This window comes from Salvia hispanica, chromosome 2 (genome assembly GCF_023119035.1).
Source record: "Salvia hispanica cultivar TCC Black 2014 chromosome 2, UniMelb_Shisp_WGS_1.0, whole genome shotgun sequence".
Lineage (NCBI taxonomy): Eukaryota > Viridiplantae > Streptophyta > Magnoliopsida > Lamiales > Lamiaceae > Salvia > Salvia hispanica.
The window spans coordinates 39,831,628-39,851,911 of NC_062966.1; the positions used below are offsets into that span (position 1 = coordinate 39,831,628).

The 20,284-nt window shown below is 34.1% G+C and overlaps 3 protein-coding genes across 3 annotated transcripts; 2 read left to right on the plus strand and 1 right to left on the minus strand.

The window, feature by feature from the left end:
• Positions 1-3,103: 3,103 nt before the first annotated feature.
• LOC125207064 (probable leucine-rich repeat receptor-like serine/threonine-protein kinase At3g14840) lies at positions 3,104-8,838 on the minus strand. The gene is made up of 18 exons (XM_048106267.1): positions 8,611-8,838; positions 8,346-8,520; positions 6,479-6,550; positions 5,861-5,929; positions 5,654-5,725; positions 5,495-5,566; positions 5,327-5,398; positions 5,150-5,221; positions 4,982-5,053; positions 4,807-4,878; positions 4,653-4,724; positions 4,481-4,552; positions 4,276-4,341; positions 4,110-4,172; positions 4,000-4,032; positions 3,864-3,901; positions 3,409-3,788; positions 3,104-3,328 (listed from the first exon to the last, which is right to left on the minus strand). Exons 1-18 carry the CDS (start codon positions 8,690-8,692, stop codon positions 3,104-3,106), a joined length of 1,779 nt encoding a protein of 592 aa, XP_047962224.1. The 5' UTR covers positions 8,693-8,838.
• Positions 8,839-12,270: 3,432 nt separating this feature from the next.
• On the plus strand, positions 12,271-13,798 carry LOC125205623 (probable LRR receptor-like serine/threonine-protein kinase At1g53430). Its single transcript, XM_048104670.1, has 2 exons — positions 12,271-12,503; positions 13,574-13,798. Exons 1-2 carry the CDS (start codon positions 12,392-12,394, stop codon positions 13,762-13,764), a joined length of 303 nt encoding a protein of 100 aa, XP_047960627.1. The 5' UTR covers positions 12,271-12,391; the 3' UTR covers positions 13,765-13,798.
• A 917-nt stretch (positions 13,799-14,715) lies between these two features.
• LOC125205621 (probable LRR receptor-like serine/threonine-protein kinase At1g53440) lies at positions 14,716-19,530 on the plus strand. Its single transcript, XM_048104667.1, is given in 19 exon segments — positions 14,716-14,813; positions 15,001-15,072; positions 15,157-15,228; positions 15,302-15,373; positions 15,462-15,533; positions 15,858-15,929; positions 16,066-16,131; positions 16,494-16,556; positions 16,631-16,669; positions 16,770-16,819; positions 16,895-17,039; positions 17,041-17,260; positions 17,354-17,549; positions 17,627-17,767; positions 17,865-17,983; positions 18,129-18,339; positions 18,416-18,653; positions 18,740-18,890; positions 18,972-19,530. Coding segments are annotated over 18 exon segments (2,391 nt in total). The 5' UTR covers positions 14,716-14,813; positions 15,001-15,019; the 3' UTR covers positions 19,383-19,530.
• The last annotated feature ends 754 nt before the right edge of the window (positions 19,531-20,284 follow it).

Genomic DNA, 20,284 nt, shown 5'->3' on the forward strand with positions numbered 1-20,284 from the left:
CATTTTTATAATTCTTTGTGATTATTTTATTATGAGAAAAGGAAAATGTGAATATATATGAAAAAAATACTCTATAGTCCTAAAAGAATAGGAATTTTAGGAATGATAAATTTTAATGTGAAATTAGTGAAGTTTGAAAGAGAAAAGTTAAAAAAGAGTTGAAATGGAGCAGTTTATATTCTTGTAAATGAATGTAAAATTATAAAAACGAATTATTAAGAAAATACGACCAAGACTTTGTAATTGGGGTGTGGGTGAGGTACATAAATAATCAGATATACTACTATAGTAATATACATACATTTTTCAAAGATAGACAATATTGAAATTATTTGAAGACTTTCAAAGCTAGCCAATGTTGAAATATTGGTCAAACACTCAAAGGTTTAGTCACGGATCATAGAATTCTAATTTTCACAAGGATAGGAGGGCCTAAGCCCAAAATCAATTGTTCTAATTGGGATCTATATATATTTTAAGTTGAATATGAATGAAAAATAGTACTAGTAGGATCATAATTTTATAATTATATACAAATGAAATGTATGAGTCGAATATAGCGTTACAGTATGGTTATAAAATTTTCAATTTACCATGTTCTCTACAGGATGCAATGTCTGTCTGCAAGAAACTTTAATAAAGAATCCAAAACTTGTTCCAGGTGGGGGTGCTACTGAGCTGACTGTCTCAGCTATGCTAAAGCAAAAGAGCTCATCTATTGAAGGCATAGAAAAGGTAAGCAAATTCACTGAATTTTATCTGTTGGTTGCTCTCAACTACCGCGGAACGGAGGGAATATGTTCTGAGCAAGCTTTAAGTTATACTATATATTGCTCTTTGTTTTTTAATCATGTGCTCACTAACAAATAAACTAGGAGAAAACTCCACCTCGCAGTTCAAAGTCCTTGTCAAATAATTTATTACTCCCTGAAACACTCTGCGATTCGCAGAACCTCCTTTCACCACTTTGAGACATTTCATGTTGGGAAACGGAGTTTGCTTAAAGTAACCAAAATCGCATTCGAGCATCTGTCAAAATTCCAAACAACCCAAACATACATGTAAGCAACATACTAGTATAGTACTCCCTCCGAGAGAGAGAGAGAAACGTACCTCCAAAGTGTCCACAGACAATGAAACAGTGGTGGCATTCCCAAATCGGTGAAGCATCGTAACAGTGTCGTGATGAAGGCCAAGAACATTATCGAAATGATAATCAACATGATGAATGTCGAAATAGACTTGTTCCAGCATCGGGAGATTCACTCTTGCACATACCCAAACAATATGAGACTTGCATGTAAATGAGGTAAGCAACGGGGCAGAGATCTCGCGGACTGTTAAATAATAGCCGTAGTCCTCGATCTGAAGATGTTTAAGCTCACTGTGGAAGAGGAAGTGGGAAACAAAGCTAGAGTGGATGGTAAAATCTTCTAAGTGGACGTCGGAGGGGGTGGTGGCGGGACGGAAGTGGAAGCGGAGGCCGGTGAGTGAACGCCACACGTTTTTCCATCTATGGGAGAGAATCATGGTTTTAACGGCTTCATATATGTCGATTTTATCGAGGATGAGTAGAAGAATATCATCGGGGAGTTGGCTCATTTTGTCTTCCTCCATTGCTCCAAAATCTATTGTTTTAGGTTATATGTGATTTTACTCTAAACAATAGAGGCGGATATTTATAGAGTGGATTTTGAACCTAAATTTCATAATAAGGAAAATAGAATATTTTGACAAAATAATGGAGTGGAATAATAAGGAAAATAGACATAATTACAATTAGACATAATTCATAATAAGGAAAATAGAAGATTTTGACCTAAATTTCCTATAGTACGAGATCACCTAAAAAATGAATCTGATACTTTGAATACATATGCATAACCCATATTTATGGTGATAACCTAATAACCCTCATTTTATGAACGAAAAATATCATTTTATGGAACAGAATATCATTTTATGGAATAAAAGTATCATTTTATGCATGCTGAAAAAATATCATTTTATCGTGTATAAATATCATTTTTTGTAAAAATGATACTTTTGACCCATAAAATGATAGGGTTATTAGGTTATCACATAAATATGAGTAATAGAATAGATCTATCTATTGGAATAGTATTAGTAGTGTTTGTGTTTATAAGACAAAAACCTATCACAACAATTTTCGAAACATAGCCAAAATCAGCTAAAATGTATAGTATCTACCATGTGCTATCATAAAAGTCTACAAAAATTGTTTAAAAATAAAAAGAAAACCAACTTCGTTTTCTTGCCAAAATTGTGCTACGTGACGGTCCAAAAAACTGTCACTTTATATATGTATAGAAGATGCAATAAAATGTGGTTTACTTTTGAATCTTTTGATATCCATAACATCAAAATTACCAACTTTACAAGAAAGAGATACTAGGTTATAATAAAAATTTAATTAACATGTTTGAAAATGAACTCCCCTTTAAGAAATAGGAGTAAATTTTTACTCCTTTAATAAAATATTAAATTCTAAATCTAACAAATAAATTTTTTTTGTTTGATTCTTGATTTCAGAGTTTAGCTATCAGTTCTTGTTTTTGTTCAGGAAATCGAAAAGTTTTGGGTATTATATATGTGAATCAGTGAACAAGATTCAATCTGAACTAGAATTGCTTCGGTGAAGAACTCTCAAGAACAATCGAAACACCAAGAAACTAAGAAAGAACACAGGAGAATTACGTGGTTCAGCCTTGTAGGCCTACGTCCACGGGAGAGAAGGGAATAGCTTTATTGATTAATCGTGTACAACACACACACTCGAATACACTCTCAGAAACGAGTTACAACACACACTCACTAACTCAACACCATCTCTGCATCACTCCTTAGAAACCCTCGATCAAGAAGTTGTAGAGAAGAGAGAAGATTTGTATGTTGTATTGAATGTAGAAGAAGATCGACTTCTACTTGGAATGTTGAATGGCTGAATAATGAATCCCAAAAAATGAGCTGGATTAAGTCTTTATATGCACCGAAGCGCCACCAATCAGATTGAGAAAAGAATTAACTCTTTAACCAAATCTTGAACCTCTTCATAACTGAAATAACTGCCAACCCAATTGAATCATTTCTCAACCTTTATTCCAACAATACTAGGATTGACGGATATGGCTGAAACGAGAGGACCATAGACTCCGCGAACAGGAATGCCACTTGTACCCTTTCCAGCCCAGTAGAAGTGAATGTCCAAGGTAGTATCAGTAACAACTACAGTGAAGTTTTTAATGAGTGGCTTGTTCACTCCTCCTGCTTCGAGTTCAATGTCGAAATCCTTCAGCACCAGCTTCCCCTGAAATAATTTCATTACAAGCAAAGAATCCAAAGTAAGTCTGTAATCTTTCTAGCATGTGGTGGAGTTTAGATAAGTACCTGAATGTAGACGTCAAATATACGCCTTCCGAGGCTACTATATGTTCTGTCATCAGTAAACATGATCTCCGCAAAGTGAAGGTTTACTGTGTAGTTTCCGTTTATCAAACAAAATCCGTAGTATGTCAACGAGAGGGGAGAAAGGCGTGCATTTCTGTAGAGCTTCTCGTTCTGTCCAGAAATGCTCGAGGTATTTTGCCAGGTGAAGGAGTCTGTAGTGCGATCGTCATCCAAGAAGTGACCGGTGCTGCTGAATCCCCAGTTTGTCCTACCTAAGTAGAAATCCGAAGGCCCACCCGAATTTGTATCCTCGTCGTAGCTAGCTCCTTTGTCATCCACTTCATGCCCTCCTCCACAGTTTATGTGGAGAGAGTGATACTCTGAGACAACCAACAAATGCATGCTTTAACAACACAGTCTTTAACATAAAGAGTTTGAAATGCATTATCACTTACTTTTCTCACAGCTTCTGCTTAAGCACGAAGCAACACCACTGCCACGACAATATTCAGAACATGTTAGATTCATCATATACAAAAATAAACGGGGAAAATGAAACGTTCGAGTATGGAATAAGAGCTCAAAACTCACACGGTGTTTCCTTTCGAGCTAGCAAACAGGTTTCTGAAAAGAATACATTAAATTCAAGTAAGATCAGTGATCCAACATAGAGATATAAGTCACAGTGTTAGAAACCTCACAGGTTACGCGGCCGACACTCTGCTGGTAAGCTTCCAGATGTAAGGTTGTTGTAAGACAAGTCACTGCATCCAAATTTGACACTATGATGATTAGGTCCAACAAAAACAAAAACCAATATCCAGTTATGAGAGAAACCCGTATAAAGAGCGGGGATGGGAGTCTTACATTCTGTCCCCGTCTTTCAGCATCCAAGCTGGCAGCGGCCCACTCAGAGAATTCCCAGTTAAATAGCTGCAACATGAGCATCTTGAATCAGAAATCAATACTTTTACATAGACATTTTACTGTCATGGTTTGTGGAGCTTCAATGCCTCTGTATGCCACTTCCTCAATAAAGACACTGTTAACTGTTGTATGTCAAAACTCTTACACGAAGTCCGTGTTTGCTAGGTGAACAAAGCTCTCGGGAATCGGTCCTGTTAACTTGTTGTAACTTAGATCTCTGCCCAATGCAAAAACAAATTAGTTCAAGAACACACAAATAGGTAAGGAAATCAGATGAGACCTAATGCAAAGAAGCAGACTGAAAATATGCTACTTACAATACTTTAAGTGTCGTCAAATCTCCAATATACTCTGGCAACGTCCCGACAATATTGCAACTTCTCAATATCCTGCATAACAAGATCCATCAGAGTCGTATAAAAGCAATGAAATACCCTATGATATATTAGCACTGACAAACATCGCACTCACAGAGTCTTTATATTTTTCAATGGACTAAGAGACGGTAAACTTGAATCATTCCCGTTCAAGTCGCTGATTCTCCTGCACGTTTGGAATCACGTGAATACATGTTGGAAATCATATGAGGTCCTTAAATAAAATGCAATGACAAAGAGGTAGATAATGTATCGTAATCTGCACTTACACGTCTGTCAATTTGGTTAACGAAGCAATACCAGAAGGGATTGGCCCAGCTAGACCACTAGCCTGAATCGCTCTGAAATTGATAAACGCATAACGTCAAGAGCTAAACGGTAATGAAACGATCGTGCAAAACACTAAGACATCAAATAATATGTTGATGGACCCTTACACTTTTTCCAAATTTGTCCAGTTCTGAATAAAATCCGGTATGCTTCCTTTGAAATAATTATCGCTAATACGACTGCAATGACATTTATGTACATCAAAGATCAGACAATGAATCGAAAACTGGTTCTGATAAGTAGTATTTCGAAGAACACTGAAATAAACATGAGAAGAAACTTACAAGTCTGCCAAAGTGGCCAATTTTGCTAGACTCGTGGGTAACTCTCCGGTTAGATTGTTGGAAGAAAACAGCCTTCACAAATGACATTGCATAAAAAGAAGATATACTCAACAACTGATATACTACCATTCAGATAAGGAGTGCAAAAAAATGTTATAAATGCCTTACAATCGACGGATTTGAGGAAAATTTCCCAACTCGGGAGGAATGGTTCCGGTCAGCTGATTGCACTCCAAAACACTATAAAATTTGAAAGAGGAAAAGGAGCATCAGCAAACACTATGTTTACCAAATAAAGCACAAAACTGGCTGAGGAAGAAGCGTTACAGCTCTTGGAGTGTAGTGATGTTGGCGAGCTCTTTTGGTATCGAACCGCTTATACGGTTCCCGAACATAGAACTGCGTAAACATAGCATTACATCACTTGTTGCAGTCATGATTCAATTGATTATCCAAATATCCTTACACATTACACACACATTTTTATTTTTATTTTTGTGTGTGTGTGTGCAGAGAGAGAGAGATAGAGCTTACATGTTTACAAGATTCATGGAACCCCATTGTGGAGGGATGGTGCCGTTGAGGTAGTTCCGAGTGAGGTCACTGTGAAAGATGCAATTGAAACTCGGCAGTTAAATTAGTTACTCTCGCGGCAATTTTTTGTAGAGGTAAAATTAACTTATTAAAAGTGTGAATTTTTAATGGGGGGACGGAGGGAGTAACTCATTTCAGTTGCATTTTTTTTATAAAATTTATATGAAAAAAATCCATTTTCCACTTATTTTTATTTTACATTTCTTAAAATCAGGAAAGAGATATGGGAGATTTGAGGTGTGTTATATTGCTAACTGTTTAAGTTGCTAACTCCGCTAACTCATCAATACAGTGTACTAAAAATATCAACACGGTAACATCAAAATGTCAACACGTTATATTGAAGTTTAACGAAATTATGAGTTTACTTTTTAATATCATCTTGTTGACATTTTTAATACACTGCATTGAAGAATTAACAAGTTAGCAACTTAAGAACGTTAGCAATTGATCACACCCCCGAGGGATGTATTCATTGGGAAGGCTAATTTAGGATTAAAAAAATCTAACCGAAAACTCAGCTATAAAAATCAACTAGTTGTAATGTTTTGTACTTACATCACTTGAAGGAATGGAAGTCTGACGAGCTCGAGTGGGATTGATCCATTAAGGCTCTGGGCCTTCAAAATTCTGCGTTTTGTTTGGCAAACAAAATATAATTAAAATATAAAAAAATATTCGATTTTATTTCATCATTTTAACGAAAATGTAATTATCTTAGATAATTAGTGATATTTTCGGCAAATGTTACTCAAACAAAGTAAAACTGATTACTATATAAAAAGAAAAAGAAATCACCAAATATAAAAAATACTAATACTATTTGATCAATTGATATTTGTAAGTTGTAACAAAAGTATATTAGGCCAAATGGTATAATTGAATACGAGAATTGCTCAAATGTATATATTATCAATTAATTCTAACGAAAATATATTTTCAGGTAACTAACGATATATTTTTTTTTTGAGTGAGTGAAAGCAGGCCCTGCCTGATTACAAGGATAAATTAACGAGCGTACGAAATACCAAGTCTATCGTGTAACATCCAAATACCAAGCCCTATGAGAATCACTCATAAAATGCAAATTACTTTTATAGAAAAATATTTTTTTTTACCAGATCTTGTTATACTAGAAAACATTATATGATCCATTAATGCTTTAACAAAATATATATAGGTAAGTAATATTCAAAGGTACTAACATTGACTCTAATATAGAAAAGAATAAGAAATCACAACTTTTTATTAGAAAATATCAAAATATTATATGATCAATTGATTCTGAATCCATTAATTGCAAGTTGTAAATAAGTATAAGTGAACTGTGGTCCTTGGGTCTCTGACAAGTGAGATATTGTATTTCTACAGCAATAATTCAATTTTCGGTAAATCTATATTTACTAATATAAATAACAGTTGAATGCTACAAAACCAGTCCACATTGGCCAACAGATTTTAGTAAGAATTTACATTATTTTATACTCAAGGGCCCATATCTATATGGCTCTTTTTTTTCAGGGCCCATATCTTTAATGCCGAAGATATAAACAAAATTGACTTTTGACAAGTATTTTTAGATTTTAATTTTTATTTCAATATTTTAACGAGTAATAAATTATTGAAATAGAATAATTAAATAGTGTCCAAGCATTAATAATAATTATCAATATATGCATATCTATTAAGAAAGAAGGTCTTTATGAGCAATTATAGGCTATAGCTCCTTTTCATGGAGTAGTATTTTAGAACAAAATTGGAATAAGGGATTAGTGTCAATGGCCTGTAAAATCCATTCGCTTGTTGATTTTTGAGTAAAATATATAAATATTTAGGTTTATACTAAAACAAATTCAAATCACTTTTTCAAATTTTATGAGTAAAAACAGATGATGGACAGAGAATATTAATTTAGATATGAGTTTAGCGTAAATAGTTAGAGTAAAACACTAGTATTTGATGTGATATCTGGGCTAACCAGTGTTTGAGTGTGTAGTTGTATAATTTTACAAATTTTTATAAAGTTTCTTCACTAACTATATTCTTTATTGAAATTTTTAAAACGATGTCGATTTTAATTTATAATTTATAAAGTAAGAGAAATAGAAAGAATAAATGATTGAAATATTGTGAGTTGAAAAAAATGTTTTTAAAATTAAAAAAAATTAATGTTATGGAATAGATGAATGCGAAAATAATACTCCATATTATTAGTTTTAAAGGACGGATATGAATAAGTTTCCACAATAAATAAGAGTTCATTGTTAATCAGATTCAAATTTCAAAAATGGTGAAAATATTCATATTGCAAGTGTATAGAAAAATATTCAGAGAGATTGTTACCATCTTCATGATAGTATTATACATTCATTCATATTTATAATATTAATAAAATTAAATTAATCGGGAACAAAAAAAAACTCACATGCTTGTGACGTGGCAGGTAGTGTTATTATCGAACGTGCAGTTGCAAGTGACTGCATTTTCGCTGCCTCTAACCGGGTTCGGGGTCGCCCAACCCGACAACCCGCTGCATGGATCCACGCTAAAATCCCAATCCGTCTTCCCTAACCTCTTCGCTATCACCCTCAGCGATTCCACTGCCAAAATCCACACACAAAATCAACAATTTTTTCAATAAAATAACCAACAATTCAGAAATATTTAGTAGTACTATACTATGTGTTAACCTTCATCAGAGGGCAAAACAGCTGCTCCGGAAACCAAGCTCACGAGCAAAAGCAACGGAATAAACCTCCAAAAACCTAACATTTTGACTCCCAAAAATGAAGAATGCTGATCGATTTCTAGCAAGATGAGATCATTCTTGCGTATGGCAGATTTATCAAGTCGGAGATTTGGATTTGAGAGAGGAAGAGGGGGAGAAGGGGGAGTGAGAATATAGAGTCCAAAATTAGGAAGAGAGATGGAAGGTTATGTTGTCTACTTTCTATATTTGAGCATTTGAAAAATATTCAAAATTTAGAAATTTATCTTTGAATAATTGAGATAGACCGGTATAGTGACTGTTGTAAATCGGTATCGTCAATCAAATATACAAGAAAATGGCCGCGAAATTGGTTAAAACGATGAAAACAATGTCGTTTCAAGTCTATCTAAATGATAACGATATGTGAGGAAATAGGAATCATGTGTAATGATATAGTATTCTACTTCTGTGATGACTTGACTCGTTACCATATTTGTTAAAGGGAAAGCGTCTAAACAGCTTAGTTGCGCTTCATAGGTAATAATTTCATTATAGTCCTGCTAATATTGTTGCAAAGTACTGAAAAGTTAAATGAAAAATAGTTAAAAAATTATAAATTTTCTTTAAAGTTTGATATTTCTCGTGAACTTTTAAAATAGTGGGAAATATCATGAACTTTAGATGATGTGTAGATTTCTCATAAAGTTGTTTTTTAATTAATTTTAATTCACCATACTTGGTAATTTTCCCGAATCAGTTAATTTTCCAGCCAATTTTAAGTCTCCGAACAATTTAAATTGGCCAAAAATTAACCTTATGGGTAAGTGTAGCTTCGAGCTCGAAGATTAAATACAATTGTTATGGACTTATGGCTTTGTTTAAAAGGACAGCACTTATAAAATAGGAGTATTTAGATATTTTTTGAATCAAAGATAAGTAGACAATATAAATAGCATAATATATAGTACTATACTATTATTAATATATAGGAAAGAGGACACATATATACGTATAAAATAATAACTGTATGCAACAAGTTGGTTATGGTAGGCTCCATGTAGTTGATTGAGCTCAAAATTTTATACAAATTGATCAATACGACAAATAAAATTGAAAAATAATTATTGTTTTATTTGTTTATTTGTGTGGAAAAATAGTGATCTAGGAAAAGTCTCTGCAGCTCACATGCATATTTTATTATAATATTAGTACTACTGTATTATTTCCAGACAAATAGGCCCCATTTAAAAATATTCAAACACAAGTTGACTGTACAAAATAAGAAAGACGTTGACTCAACTGTAACTAAAAGAGAAACTCAGATACTGGTTTAAATTTTAAAACCATTTAACAAGATTAAGGTATTAAAATATTATAAATTTTATATTTTGTTTGTTATTTTTTAACTCAATCCAAATAGATATTTTTGGTAAAAAACTTATTATACATGGACAAAACATTAAAATGTTTATGATATTTTAATTCATTTAGTTGTGCCAAGTAGGATAAAAACGACGACGCGTATGTTAATTGGATATATATAGTGATTGATATGCCATGATCAGAAGTAACAAACAAAATATAAATTTTGTGATATTTTAGATCAATTTTAAAATTCATTGAAAATAGTATCAAAATTCTGCCAAAGTTTCATGATTTTAGAGAGCAATATCCCTAACTAAAACCAAGATGTATCGACGCAATAGTTTTTTTTTTCAATTTCTTAAAATAAGTATTAGTGTAGATACTAATTAATATAAAAATAATGCTAGATACACTTGGACAATTACTTGATTAAATATTAATAACGACAAGTAAGTGTTTATTAGTTGTTCGAATTGCTTTACCCAGAAAAAAATTTGGTTGTGTGTCATTATCATTTACCATTAAATGAATAAAATCTTTTTTCTTCTTTTTGTGGAAGCCAAATTAAAAAGCCCAATTTTGTATAGTTGGACCATTTATTTGGAATTTCATTATGTTATTTGGGACTTTAACAATTTAACTTAAATTCAATAGCTTATACTGTCCATAGGAAAAATTGAGTAAGAAATAGAGAATTAAGAAATCTCAACAAATACTCCCTCCGTCCCACTTTAGCAATCTCATTGACTTTTCTGCCCTCTTTTTATAAAAATGAGAGTGAAAAATAGTTAGAGTGGAGAAATGGTAAGGTAAGAGAGACGATAATGAAGATAAGACTCTTCTCTATATTATTCTCTCTCTTAATTTACCATTTCTCATCTTTAATTATTTTTTATCATTTTTACAAAAAGATGACAGAAAAGTCAATGAGACTGTTAAAGCGGGACGGAATGAGTAGGAGAAAAAGAATATAGAAATTAGACTCCCGTAGTTGCATCATTTTTGTTGATGGTACTCGGGATTTGAGATTCAAGTTAATATAATTACCTGTCTACGAAAAATAGTCTTATTTTATTATTTTAGGATGTTCAACAAAATAGTTTCATTTTAAAATAGAAACTTTCTCTCGTATTTTATCAATTTTTTCTCATTCTTTTTTATTTTTTCTCTTTCAGGAAATGAGTCTAATATGTTGGGACATCCCAAAAAGGAAAGTTGGTCTAATACTCTGGGACGGAGGGAGGATTATTTTGCATGAGCATGAGATTCGACAATCCTGTCAAGCAGAGAGTAATGTCTCGGATGTTGTGTGGAATAGATAGTAGGGACAAAGAGGAGTCCATTTCGTGGAATCATCCGAAGCTTTTATTTTCACATATGAACTTTATTTCTATTCTTATCACAATTCGATTTAGTTACATTATTTTATTTATGCAAGAGGTGGGTAGAATTTAATCATATGTTATTTTAATTTTGCCACTATTCATATATTGACTAGGCAAAAATAGTTATTCCAAATACACCGATTCAAAAAAAGTGTTGCTGAGTATTATTTATAATTAACTCATATTTATGTATTTTTTATTTTTATCTCACTAATTAATCGGGTTCTTCTAAACAAATATTAGCTCAAACAATATCGAACTAATTATAGAACCAAACTCCCTTTTAACATAGTTCTATTGCAAATATAGAAGTTTCAACTCCTAGGAAATTTCTCTGTGTCTATCATATATAATTAATTAATTATTAAAATAATCAAACGTGGCTATAGCGTGTGTACACATGCATGCACTGATTCATGCACGTACGTGGGAATTCAATTCCCATCAAATAAAGTAATCAAAAAGGTGAATAAAAAGTATAGTCTATTATAAACAAAACAATACAAAAGTTTGAATGACCAATTAATTTTACTTTATTAAAGTTTTGAAAATTCGATGAGGACTCTTCACACGGGTAGTTAGATCATGGGTTATATCACACGGTAAAATTCGAATTTATTATAGTAGTAATTGATGCAATTGGACTAGCTAGTTGGACTTTATGTCTGCATCAAACTATATTTACATAAATAGACACATTGGTAAATAGAATTAATTAAAGTAACAAACTCGGCAAATCTGACCAAGTCAAAACCATATGCTATCGTTCCTTGTTTTCATTTTAATATTACCAAAGAAAATATCAACATATCTATATTTTTTACTGTCTCTTTCAACTGCTTCTCTATTTTATTTTCTTTCTCTCCCGCCATTCATTTTGACTACCATTTCAACGATTTTCTGCATCTGCTCTCTCTATTTGTAGATCGCGTTTCGATTCAACTCATCATTTTCTCAGTTTCATTTTTCTCAATCGGATCGAGGAGGAATTTGGCTGTGTTTTGCTCTTCGATGGATTTTCCTCTCTCCAGAGGGGCGAATTTCGTGGGGAAAATCGTGCTGGTAGGTCTGCTTGCAAGTTTGCTTCTGAGGTGCGACGCTCAACTTCTGCCTGAGGAGGAAGGTACATTTTTCGGAAGCATTTTAATTTTTAGGTCGCCGAATTGTGTGATTGATTGATTGAGTAGAGTAGAGTAGAGTAGTGTAGAGCATAAGCCTAACCTGATGAGTTTTGGATTTTGTTGAATTTTGCTGTTTGATTGTTAGATATTGTTCCGTTTTTTGTTTTTCTGGGAATATGAGTGGCGTTTTTTTCATTTTCATCAACCTTTATTGAACTAGTACTTTATTAATTTACTGTTTCTAGGAGAATATATTTTCGAATCCTCTATTTTTGTTGATTTTTAAATGCGATCGTGATTAAACGTGATAGAGATTTATGGTGGTTTGTTTCTAGGAAGATATGATGAAGATGATTTTATCATTGAATTGAAAAAAGAAAAAGGAAAATGAAATACTACTGTTTATTACTCCTATTTTTTAATGGTATTTGGATGCTCATCCGTAATCTTAATGGTATTTTGACCATTCAATGCAAAGGCGTCAATTCCGACTATATTTTGCTCATTAATTTATTTCTATTTAATTAATTAAAGACTACCAACTTTGGGAACATGTAAGTTGAAATTTTTTACTTTCTTCTTTCTGATTTTCTGAAATAAATATTTTACTTTCAGCATAAGGCTCGTCTCTATTAAAATGCATCATAAATGAATTACTCCTATGATTTTCGTTTGCAATTTATAGAAAAAACTGGATGATAGGAAGTACTATATGCTTATTTACTTGATAACTGGAAAATTATAAGAATCAACGCTATCCACCATGTTTAGTTAGTGATTATTTTCAGAATTTGACATATCCATATCTATTAAATTATCAAAATATCAAGGAAAGTGTTATGGTTGTGTAAATAAGATATTATATTTACTCAATGTAGTGTGACAAGACATTAGTATTTTATACACTTCAATTTCAATCTCATTTTCTTTGGACATATAAAGTTCTCTTTTCGGGCTTTTTACTGCCAATGATGAAACTTGGTAACACTTGAATACTTTAACTTCTTTAGAGATAACTTTTGTATGATCAATTTTCCCTACTTTTGATTGTAATTTTTTCTCCTGCTTATAGTTCAAGTTCTTCAAACAATATCCTCAAAGCTTGGCAACACTTATTGGAACTATCTTAATCAAAGCTCTTGCAATGGTGGATTTAACCAGACCTTTCTGCGGAATATATACAGCGGCATAGTGTGCAACTGTTCCTATAATAGCAGTACCGTTTGCCACGTAACTCACATGTATGCTCGTATTAAATTTTAAGGCTCACTTACTGTACTAAAAAGCATGCATGCTTAGAGCAGATAATAATGCTTTTTTGTCTTGTTAAGAAGTTATGTAGTCCCTAGCATTCATGATAGTGAAGCTTTAGCCATGCTGTAGTTTTATCATATGCAGTGTGGTACTAATCTCCATTCGTACTCTCATGATGATGCTCTTATCTTGTTAGGGTTAGTAATATAATGTTGCCTGACTAAAGCATCATGTTATAAAGATGATCTATGCTTTTCACCTGATTAGGATTTAGTTCGTTGGTCTGTTTAACAAGACATGTCTTTCAAGATTGTGAAAAAAAAGGTCTTTGAAATTTCTAGAAAGAAATACTATGATCTCAACAACCTCATTCGCTGACCTGCTCTTCCGTTAGGTTTGAAAATTTTATGTATGACTTTGATTAGCTAGTGAAAGAAAAATTATTAATTGAAAAGGCTTATGAATCTGCTCACATTGTATTATAGTCTGAGATATCACCAACCATGCTTTTCTTCATAGTCCGATATGCTATATCTTATACTCCTTTAGAAAAGGAGTATCAGATGCACTCTTTTAGGCACACACTTGTCGCTTCTTTACCCTTATTAAGTGAAAATTAACAAGAACAAAATTATCACGAATACTAAGTCAGGTGTCTTGAACTTGATCCATTTCTGGAACTCAACATACCTTTTCTCTGAATGAACAAAGATAAGATTGTCATCTTGCCTGTATAGGACAAAGAAATTTTACCATCCCTCGTGAAATTTCTAATCCTTTGCTATTGTGATAATAACTGATAAGGGGCATGTCTAAGCATAGGAATTTTGATAGTATCCTATAAACTGCGACTATGTTCATATCTCAACCATGATATCAAGTCTTTGATGCTATGCATAAATTTGTAAATCTTGTCATTGGTTCCTATACCTAAACTTGAAACATCATTGCCTCATTGGTTGTTGATATCTGATATTTTTCTGCAGCCTGCTTTCTGCAAATAATCTCAATGGAACTATACCAGAGACATTTGGAAATCTAAGGAACTTGGAAGATTTGTAAGTTTATTTAACTTCAGAAGTTTTCGGCATCTGTTAGTGCAAAGAGTTTTAACCTGAATATATCTACTTTTATGTATCATGCTGAAGTATAGTTTTTTCCAGTTAAGTTTCTCACATTCTGGATGTAGACTTGCATAGTTGGTGAGAATATTGTACTAAGAGTACTTTACCATGTTGTTTGCAGTAGGATAGACGGGAACACAATGTCAGGGAAATTTCCTGAATTTATTGGAAACTGGACCCGAATGGAGAGACTGTGAGTCTGATCTACACTGATCATTTTTCATTCTTCAATTGGACCTTTTCGCCTGTATCGTAAGACATGCTGAACTTGTTGCAGACTCATGCAAGGGACATCAATGGAGGGTCCTATTCCTGCAGCAATATCCCAATTGAAAAACATGACAGAACTGTAAGCTGTGATATCCTGTCTATCACTTTTTGTGTGTGCGTTCATTTCGATGAACTTTGTTTTTATTTGGCAGGAGGATAACTGATGTCAAAGGAACTGCCATGAGTTTCCCCAATTTGCGGAACATGACAGCCATGAAGGATTTGTAAGTATTGTATGATTATTTAGAGGAATTGTGATATTTTTAGTTGATAGTTTTGCAGCAGCATAACGTTCAAGCCAATCTCGTGCAGGGTCTTAAGAAATTGCTCAATTACTGATACAATCCCACCATACATAGGAGGCATGACTGAAATAGACTCTCTGTAAGTTTTTATCCGCACATTTTTCCTGAGAAATTTAGCATTATACTGCAATTGAAATATGCATGTGATCAAGAAACCCTACCTACTAACTCTGTTCATTGGATCAATTTATTCTTCTTCCAAAAATATAGTAGTGCTTCTTGGAAGTTATGAAATCTAGTGCTTGTTATGTTATGTTATCCTCACCTATAGAATGTGAATAATGGATCAGAATGTATTGGCTCAACGTTTATTACCAAACAATATGTATACTAATTACTTTCTGTTAAAACCACAAACCTGTAACTCTCTAACTATGTGTAACTGTGACATACTTCTGTGCAGAGACCTCAGTTTCAATATGTTGAGTGGTGAGATCCCAGTCAACTTCCAAGACCTAACGGGCATGAGATACATGTACATAACTTACACAGAATTCCAATATATACATGATTTTGCTTTACATTTTCATTTATGCACTCCTACATGATACCAGTTTTTACTCTAAGTTAATTATTTTGTCAGGCGTTAATGCTTCATGTTTTGCTTGTAGGTTCTTGTCTCACAACTTGCTAACTGGAGCGATACCTGGTTGGATCGTGAGTAGCAGACAATATATGTATGAACTACTTTCCAGCTTAGTGAATTACAGTGCACTATAATTGGTTTATTGACTTAATCTCATCATGATAGAAAACAAAATTCAGAAATGTCCTTTTGGCATCGTGATTAATTTGTTCTGCTGGATACCTCAGCCTTTGACCTCATCACATGTTTTAGCTCGGGAAAATTGCTAGCTACAATAAGTTTAATGTGTAACTCGCTAACCACATAACCAATAAGAAACTGAATTCGAATTGCCAGTGCAAATTGCCGAAGAATGATCTCTCCTTAACTCCTGAGAAGATTCTTGTTAACTTCTTGGCTTTAATCGCTTACAGAATTTTAGATTCATAGTAACTTATTACTAACTTACTGCAGGGATCTTTCTTACAACAATTTCACAGAATACCCTACTGCACTTGGCTGCCAGTTTGCAACTGTGTAAGTTCTCCTGTTTAATTTGACTGAGTTGAAGCTTTTGATGATAGTTACTGAACTACACTGTATTATTGCAGAAATTTAGTTGCAAGTCATTCACCTTCATCTAGCAATTCGTGAGTTCCTTCAAATCCCTATTGGATGTCGTAGTCTATTTGTTTAGAAACATCATCCTCCCTCCTAGGTGCAGAAATATGAACACTTCTTGTTATGTAGGGCCTCGTGGTGTTTGCAACGAGACCTTCCATGCCCCAGTAGCGCCAACCGTAAGGCCTTTTGCTATGATAATTACTTGCAGTTAGCTTTCATTGTTTACCTACTCATGGCCATTACATTTGCAGATCACACACTATACATAAATTGTGGAGGAGAAAGAGTTAGCTTTGAAGGAAATGATTACGAGGAGAACGCAGTTGGTGTAGGCCCTGCACACTTCGCATCTAATGATAGATGGGGATATAGCAGCACGGGGACGTACGCTGCAAACTGACAGTGGCAGATTTGTTGCAAGAAATGATACTCCACTGTCACCTGGGGATGCACCATTTTATGAAACAGCTCGTCTTTCCCCTTCTTCACTAAAATATTATGGATTTTGCATGCGCAGTGGTAGCTATAAAGTGCGTCTTCATTTTGCTGAGATAATGTATTCTGATAACTCCAACTTTAGCAGCCTCGGTGAGAGGATATTTGATGTGGCAATACAAGTAAGTTGATCCTATGTTTACTTTCTCCATGAAGTTTCCTGCGGCTTTAATTCCTTCTTCTGATATACTATGTTTTTTCACTCTACTTTGCAGGGGCAAGTGGTTTTGACAGACTTTAATATTGCGGAGGAAGCTAAGGGTGTTAGGAAAGGTATTTTTAGAGATTTCAATGTCGATGTGAATAGTAGCACATTGGAGATCCATTTATACTGGACTGGAAAGGGGACAACAGCCATTCCTGACAGAGGTGTATATGGACCCCTGATATCTGCAATTGCAGTGACGCCAAGTAAGCATTTTCAAGATCTTTTCTCTTCCACATTCCTTACAGCTGCTAATGGTGAGTCTGAATTTCATTCGCTGCAGATTTTAGCGTTAGTACAGGGGGGCTATCCACTGGAGCTATTGTTGGGATCGTTATAGCTTCAGTCGCTGTCTTTGTGCTGTTGATTTTACTTGTTCTTTGGTGGAGAGGTTGTTTCGGAGAAAAAGACTATGGAGATAGTGGTACGTCATTGCAAAACTAGAAAGTATCTCAAGCTTTTGGACCAAATGTTTTAGGTGGGCTACTGCTAATCACACTTTTGGTGTTTTCGTGATACAGAACTTCGAGGGCTTGATCTATTAACTGGAAAATTCACTTTAAGACAAATGAAAGCTGCGACAAACAACTTTGATAATGCTAACAAGATCGGTGAAGGAGGATTTGGGTCTGTCTATAAGGTAAGTGCATACATAGTGACATGCTTTATAGTTTCATTTGAATAAATAGTGTTAATATTGATAAAGAAACAGTTCTGATACTGTTTGCTTGAGCTGATTCTCGTCAGATGTTTTCAACTTATTCTATATACTTTTACTCTTTCAGGGTACCCTCTCTGATGGCACCGTAATTGCGGTTAAGCAGCTCTCAGCTAAGTCAAAACAAGGAAATCGGGAATTTGTCACTGAAATCGGAATGATATCTGCCTTGGAACATCCCAACCTTGTTAGGCTCTATGGCTGTTGTATAGAATCAAACCAGTTGCTACTGATCTACGAATACCTGGAGAACAACTGTCTTGCTCGAGCTCTCTTTGGTAAATAATTTTCTTTAGCGTATTCTTTTTTTTTTTGTTCCTCTCCGGTTCTAAATCTTTTCATTGCTTCATTTAGGTAAACCGGAACAAAGATTGGACATAAACTGGGCAACAAGAAAGAAGATATGCATAGGAATTGCAAAGGGGCTTGCATATCTCCACGAAGAATCTAGGCTGAAAATCGTCCATAGAGACATAAAGGCCACTAACGTTCTTCTTGATAAAGAACTGAACGCCAAGATATCGGATTTTGGTCTGGCGAAACTTGATGAAGAGGAGGATACTCATATCAGCACGCGTATTGCTGGAACTGTGTAAGCTTGCTATACTTACTCCCTTTATTCATACAAAGTTCCATGAAAGAAATGTGTGATAAATTCGATATTCTTGGACATTTCAGAGGTTATATGGCACCCGAGTACGCGATGAGGGGCTATCTCACAGACAAAGCTGACGTTTACAGCTTTGGAATCGTGCTGCTGGAAACCGTCAGTGGAAAAAGCAACACTAACTATAGGCCGAAAGAGGAGTTTGTGTACCTTCTTGATTGGGTAAACTTCTTTCATACAGTCTGCTAATCTTATTCATGAAATACCATTCTAGTCTCCTAATCTTATTCATGAAATGTGAAGGCATACGTGCTACACGAGCAAGGGAGTCTTCTGGAGCTCGTGGACCCGGTTCTTGGTTCAGACTACTCGAAGAAGGAGGCACTCCGGATGCTAAACTTGGCGCTGCTGTGCGCCAACCCCTCCCCGACTCTAAGACCTTCCATGAGCTCAGCAGTGCGCATGCTGGAAGGCAAGATCCCGGTTCAAGCTCCAATTGTGAAGAAGAGTGGAACCGACGAGGACATGAGATTCAAAGCGTTCGAGATACTGTCACAGGATAGCCAAAGCCGCGCGACGACACAGTCGGAGGAGAGCAGGGAGCAGAGGGGTGTCTCAATGGATGGACCATGGATTGATACCTCCATTTCCAAAGAGGAAAGTATGGATCATTCTTCAGGAGCTAGGCTTCTTCCAGATGATCAAAACATATAGTAGTATATTTATACTTGTTTATACTTTTTTTTATTTTTATTTTTATTTTTCTTGTTTTTTGTGTGTGGAGAGATTGTACCATTCGTGTGAGCTTCATGACATTCTTCATAATATATGGTTTCAAGTATGTATAGAAATATATAGTCTATGAAACTGAGTTCATCATTTTTACTTTAAAGAAGTTTATATTTATCACTTTAAATAAAAATATTGTTATTGTGGAATTTGATAGATAACTTACTAAAAATGAAAATATTGTATACAAATCTAAGGGTAACTACTAAGTTTATTGTCCTAATGCTAGATTGGTAATCACTCCATTGTACTTTACATAATTACAAGGCAATTTCATTATACAAACAAAATCTATTTTCAAGACAAATACTTCCATATAAATAAGTATTTCTTTGTTTACTATGATACTGGGTGCGTTATAATGATAACTCATATTTATGTGATAACCTAATAACCTTATCATTTTATGGGCCAAAAGTATCATTTTTACTAAAAATGATATTTATACATGATAAAATGATATTTTTTCAGCATACATAAAATGATACTTTTAATCCATAAAATGATATTCTGCTTTATAAAATGATACTTTTCGTCCATAAAATGAGGGTTGTTAGGTTATCATCATAATTATGGGTTATCATATGATCACATGCCCTATGATACTTCCGTATAAAATGTAGGAGTGACATTTTCTGAATTTGTAACTACACATAACATAAACTCTCGTTTCTTCAGATGAACAACCTAATAGTATCATATTTTACGAGTAAATCACACTTCTAGAAAGATTTACTATGCAATAGTATTGTTTCTATTAAACAAACACACTCTCTAACCCGACACGAGATGTTGGGATCGCTCGTCACACTGGGGATCCGTAACGT